This window comes from Somniosus microcephalus, chromosome 24, assembly GCF_052327205.1.
Source record: "Somniosus microcephalus isolate GS21.2 chromosome 24, FLI_Smic_1.0, whole genome shotgun sequence".
In the NCBI taxonomy this organism is placed as follows: domain Eukaryota; kingdom Metazoa; phylum Chordata; class Chondrichthyes; order Squaliformes; family Somniosidae; genus Somniosus; species Somniosus microcephalus.
In genome coordinates this window covers 60,064,849-60,070,609 of record NC_141010.1, presented here as the reverse complement: position 1 = coordinate 60,070,609, position 5,761 = coordinate 60,064,849, and the positions used below count along the sequence as shown (strand labels likewise).

General features: G+C 53.6%; 1 protein-coding gene across 2 annotated transcripts; it reads right to left on the bottom strand.

Moving 5' to 3' along the window:
- Window positions 1-1,247: 1,247 nt before the first annotated feature.
- On the bottom strand, window positions 1,248-5,195 carry c1ql1l2 (complement component 1, q subcomponent-like 1-like 2). Of its 2 annotated transcripts, XM_085966735.1 has the most exons (3): window positions 5,022-5,195; window positions 4,572-4,967; window positions 1,248-1,427 (listed from the first exon to the last, which is right to left on the bottom strand). In XM_085966735.1, the coding sequence occupies exons 1-3, from the start codon at window positions 5,157-5,159 to the stop codon at window positions 1,248-1,250; spliced, it is 714 nt and encodes a 237-aa protein (XP_085822861.1). In that variant the 5' UTR covers window positions 5,160-5,195. The 2 variants fall into 2 exon arrangements, with proteins under 2 accessions (XP_085822861.1, XP_085822860.1); XM_085966734.1 differs by having other exon boundaries at window positions 4,572-5,195.
- Window positions 5,196-5,761: the final 566 nt, after the last annotated feature.

The following is a 5,761-nucleotide window of genomic DNA, read 5'->3' as shown; positions in this document are numbered from 1 at the left end:
AGCCCACAGCGGCCCGAGCCCAATTATCACCCACTATCAGACCCCACATCAGTATCATTAGCACTGTCACACACCTCACTGAGTCTTTGAAAAACTGGGCATTAAAAAGTCTTAATTTTTGTTTAGAATACAATAATTTTGCATTTACCTAATACTGAAAAATCACCCACCCTAAACTCCAGAGTGCCCCCCCAAACATAGCAACGTGGTGATAACAGGGGTCACTTTTAAAGTGTTTTTGTAAAGCATGTTCAGATGTAATAATATAGTTTTTGTAAAGAGCTGTGACCTGTTAGAGATTAAATACAGCCACTAATGAGGTTTATAAACCAACTGTCAATCTATATTGGTTTATGTTTGTAAAAAATATTAACTCATGATTTCTTACCAAATCTCATGATTTTTAAGAGTTTGTCTGATGATTTATGAGACAGTGGGATTTGCATTAGTCTATCCCCAGTGAGACTCCCTGTCTATCCCCAGTGAGACTCCCTGTCTAACCCCAGTGAGACTCCCTGACTATCGCGAGTGAGACGCCCTGTCTATCCCCAGTGAGACTCCCTGACTATCCCCAGTGAGACTCCCTGTCTATCCCCAGTGAGACTCCCTGACTATCGCGAGTGAGACTCCCTGTCTATCCCCAGTTAGACTCCCTGTCTATCCCCAGTGAGACTCCCTGTCTATCCCCAGTGAGACTCCCTGGCTATCGCGAGTGAGACTCCCTGTCTATCCCCAGTGAGACTCCCTGTCTATCCCCAGTGAGACTCCCTGACTATCGTGAGTGAGACTCCCTGTCTAACCCCAGTGAGACTCCCTGTCTAACCCCAGTGTGATCCCCTGACTATCACGAGTGAGACTCCCTGACTATCCCAAGAGGTATTGATGGTGATATTAGTTTAGAATTGATTCATAAAAGGGGTCCTGGTGGCTTCATGTCTCTTTAAGAGTTAAGTTATTCGCAGAGCCAGGTACAGAGCTGAGATTATCCAACATCACTGCAAGCAACTCCCCAATAAAATACCAACCGGGCGCAGTAGCACTGGCGGCCCGAGCCTCAAATAGTAATCAATTGATCAGATAAATATCCTTAACAGACTAAGAGTTAGTGAGGTCAGGCCCCTAGCCGGCGGAAGCTGCCGTTCTCCCAGCCAGTGTCTGGGAACTGCTGGCCCCATTCCAGTGGCTGCACCGATGTGAGCCAAACGGCACCTTGAACCGGAGCGGATCCTGGTGAAGGGGCTGCCACATCAGTCAGTGTATATTATAAATCCTGAGAAGGTGCTGTACTTGTTGTTGTTGCCACCATGAGCTTTGCCGCCGTCCAGCTTGATGTAGACCTCATCCCCTGCATCCAGGTGCAGGATGACACTGTTACTGGCGTAGTCATAGTTCTGATCTGCGTCCTGGGCAATGGCACTGGAGCGGACCTTAGGGAGCAAGAGGGATCATTAGAGCAAGGACACAGAGAGGAGAGAGGAGAGGGAGGAAAGAGATGGAGGGGGGAGAAAAGAGGGAGGAGGAAAGAGGGGGAAGGAGGGGAGAGAGATGGGAGAGATGGACTGTGAGAGGGCAAGAGAGAGTGTGAGAGGAGGGAGAGAGTATGAGAGGGTGAGACAAGGAGGGTGTGGCAGAGAGAATGCGAGCGAGAGAGGGAGAATGTGACAGAAAGTTTGAGAGAAAGAAAAGGAGAGTGTGGCAGGGAGAGAGTGAGAGCGAGAGATAGAAGAAAGACAGTGTCAGAGCAAGTGTGAGGGAAAGGTTAGGAGAGAGAGACAGTGAGTGTGACAGAGAAAGAGAGAGGCACAGTGAGAGACGGTGAGAGCATGAACGAGAGCGAAAGAGATTGAGGGCAAGTGAGACAATGAGAAAGAGACAGAGAAAGACAGAGAGGGGAGAGATAGTGAAAGAGAGAGTGACAGGGAAAGAGAAAAGGGGCAAAAGTGAATGAGAAGGAGACAGAGGGGATAGGGACTGAGAGAGACAGACAGAGAGAAGGGGAGAAATGGATTGTGTGAGAGAGGGAAAGAGTGAAAGAGAGAAAGCGAGAAAGAATCAGACACAGAGTGAGAGAGTGAGGAGAGGCAGAGACCGAGACAAAGGATGAGAGAGAGCGATAGAGAGTTAAAATGAAAGACAGTGAGAGGGGCAGTGAGTGAGAGAGAATGAGTGATACAGAGATGAAATGAGAGACAGAAACAGGTAGAGAGGGAGAGACAGTGAGTGAGATGGCAGAGAGAGACAGAGTGAGAGAGACAGAGTGAGAGAGACAGTGAGAGGCAGTGAGATAGAGAGATGAAGATCCATAGAGATTGCACGAGAAAGATAGAGTGGGAGACGGAGAGATTAAGATAAATAGAGAGATGGAGAGAACAAAAACGGAGCCAAAGAGAGATAGGGATGGGAGAAACAGGGGGAAAGAGAAAGGAAGAGACAGTGAGAGATACAGATAAAGAGAGTAATGGAGAGAAGGAGAGAAGGAGAGACAGAGAGAGAGAGACAGAGACAGAGACAGAGAGAGAGAGATAGACAGGGATAGAGGGAAAGAGAGACAGAGAGGGAAAGAGAAAGAGAGATACCTGGATAGGGACAGCTGCAGAGACAGAGATAGAAATAGAGAGGAAAGGAGACCGAGAGGGAATGGGGAGAGACACGGTAAAACTAGAGGGACAGAGTGAGATAAGGGAGAAGAGAAAGAAATGCATTTATGTAGCAACTTTCACGGCCTCAGGACGTCCCAAAGAGCTTTACAGCCAATGAAGAGGGAAAGAAATGGAGATAAAGTCACAGAACAGAGAGAAATAAAGCTAAGTGAGGCAGTGAGAGAGAGCATTGCAGAGAGAGAGAGAGACAGGGAGAGAGAGAAAGAGACAGGGAGAGAGAGAAAGAGAGACAGAGAGAGAGACAACACAGGGAGAGATAGAAAGAGAGAGAGAGAGAGGGTGAGAACCCGAGAAACAGAGCCAGGGGCAGAGCCAGAGGAGAGGGTGGGGAATCGAACCTGCCCAGTGCCAGAGCCCTGTGGGTGAGGGTGAGATGGGAAAGAGGAATAAGAAGGTTCAGTGATTCCAGCTCCCTGAAGACGGGAGTGAGAGAGGAGGGACAGACAGATAGAGAAAGGCGGGTAGAGGAGAACGGGAGCCCAGTGATGGGCGGATGGACCGAGCACCGTGTGTAAAGCACAGGCCGGTAACGGGATCAGTGCGAGCCGGTCTGCACCCGGACACTGCCGCTCTGGTCTGCCCGGGTCTCCCTCCACAGGCTCTCCCCCGGCGGTGTGAGCAGCGGGGAGCCGCTCTGACCCACCGCCGGCCCTCACTGCCTAGAGCCGGACTCCGGGCACCTCCCCGGGACCTCCCAGCACAGCACAACCCAGGGTCCGGCCCCCGGCCCGGCCCAGCCCAGCCCTGGAACTCACCGCACTCAGTCAGACCACACAGAGCCAGCAGGTTCACTGCCGGTTACTGAGGGGTTAACCAGAGCGGAGAGTGAGGGAGACAGAGAGGGGAAAAGAATGAGTGAAAGACAGACAAGGCGAAAGAGAACAGCAGCGAGAGAGGGACCGAGCTGCGCTGCTTTATAGTATTCAAAGTTTCACAACCCTCCCAACCCCTTTTTCTCTCCAACTCTCCCCTCTCTCCAACTATCCCTCTCTCCAACTCTCTCTCCTCTCCCCTTTCTCCAACTATCCCTCTCTCCAACTCTCTCTCCTCTCCCCTTTCTCCAACTATCCCTCTCTCCAACTCTCTCTCCTCTCCCCTCTCAAACTATCCCTCTCTCCAACTCTCTCCTCTCCGCTCTCCAACTATCCCTCTCTCCAACTCTCTCTCCTCTCCCCTCTCCAACTATCCCTCTCTCCAACTCTCTCTCCTCTCCGCTCTCCAACTATCCCTCTCTCCAACTCTCTCTCCTCTCCCCTCTCCAACTATCCCTCTCTCCAACTCTCTCTCCTCTCCGCTCTCCAACTATCCCTCTCTCCAACTCTCTCTCCTCTCCCCTCTCCACCAACCCTCTCTCCAACTCTCTCTCCTCTCCCCTCTCCAACTATCCCTCTCTCCAACTCTCTCTCCTCTCCCCTCTCCAACTATCCCTCTCTCCAACTCTCTCTCCTCTCCCCTCTCCAACTATCCCTCTCTCCAACTCTCTCTCCTCTCCCCTCTCCAACTATCCCTCTCTCTAACTCTCTCTCCCTCTCGCCAACTCTCCATCTTTCTTCACCCTCTCACTTTCAGTTTTCCTCTCCCTCCCCTTCCCCCTCTCCCCCTCTGTTTCGCCTTACTCTCTCCCAACCCCCGCTTCCTCTCTCCCTATCCTCCCCCACCCCCGCCCCCCCCGCTCCCTCCCTCCCCCCTCTCTTCCTTCTCCGTCTCCCTCCTCTCCCTCACCTCCTCTCTCTCCCCCTCTCTCCTGCTCGAGATCTCTGCCCAAACCTTGAGTGGGCACTGGCGGGGAGCCGGGAGGGTGGAGCTGAGGGCAGGTGAATGGACTAGGAGGGTAATCCCCAGGGGTGGGGTGGGGGGTTGCTGAGTGCTCCAGGCCCGGGGGGGGGGGGGCGACCCTCCTCACCATCTCACCTGGCCATTCTTGCAGAGGTCTGCCCACATACTGGTGCCATCTCCGCCTCGCATCAGGACATGGTAGGTGAAGAAGTAAGTGCCCGGGATGGAGCAGGTGAACTTGCCGCTCGAACCGTCATAGTGATTGCCCAGGTTGGTCACCACGTCGTCAAACTTGAGGATCTCGTAACCTTCGTGGGGGTTCTTCAGGCCGGCGTAAAATGCCACCTTGGGCACCGTGCTGTAGGTGGCGGCGCTGATGGCGCCTGTCCCGGATCCAGGGGTGCCAGGCGGCCCCGGTCTACCCGCTTCTCCCTTCTCGCCCGCCGGCCCCATTGGCCCGGGTGCTCCCCTCGCTCCGGGCGGCCCAGGTGAGCCCGGTTTCCCGGGACGGCCCGGTTTGCCCTGAGGTCCCTGCAGCAGGGTGGAGGGCGGCGGCACCAGGTCGTGCTCGGTCAGGGCTTCGACGCTCCCCGGGCTGGCGCTGGGGCTGTTGGCCAGGTAAGGCTCGCACACCATCCTGCAGGTGCCCAGCATCTCGTAGTGGGCAGCCGCGCCCAGAGAGTTGACCAGCACCGGAATCACAATCACCAGAATCAGCACCATCGCCACCCCGACTGCTGCCGCGATCAGGGATTTGCGACTGATGTTGAACCTGGAGTGTGACCGCTCGCCCGTTCTCCTGGTGGGCGAAATCTTGCTGCTTGAAGTGGATCAGCTCGCACTGGAATCGAGAGAGAGAGAGAAGAGGGGGGAAGTCTAAAAGGCAGCCGTGTTGTGAGTAGAAGTGACGCTCGATCTTCCTTATATACCAGACCCTTGAGTGCCCCCAAGCTGACCGCGATTGCAAATGAAGGTTTGCAAACACTTGCCCATCCCGTGTCTCTGATGCTGCTTGCAGTCTGTCCCAGGCACTGCCAACAAACATCTGGCAGCGCTATATCGACCCGCAGGCACCAGACCCAGAGTAGCAGAAAAAAAACTGAAGGAGAGAAAGAAGAAACAGGCTTGGGCTGATTGTGACCCCCTCACTAGACAGGATTCGGTGAAGAAATGGGACTCAGGGTTATTAGAAAATCATCAAGCGAATGCCGGGGGTGGGTGGGCTGGATTCGGAGTGGGTTAGAGTTTGGCTGGGCTGGATTGGGCTGCAAGGTGAAGGGGCTGATTTAATATAGCTGGTCGATATCACAAAATGTTTTGATGGA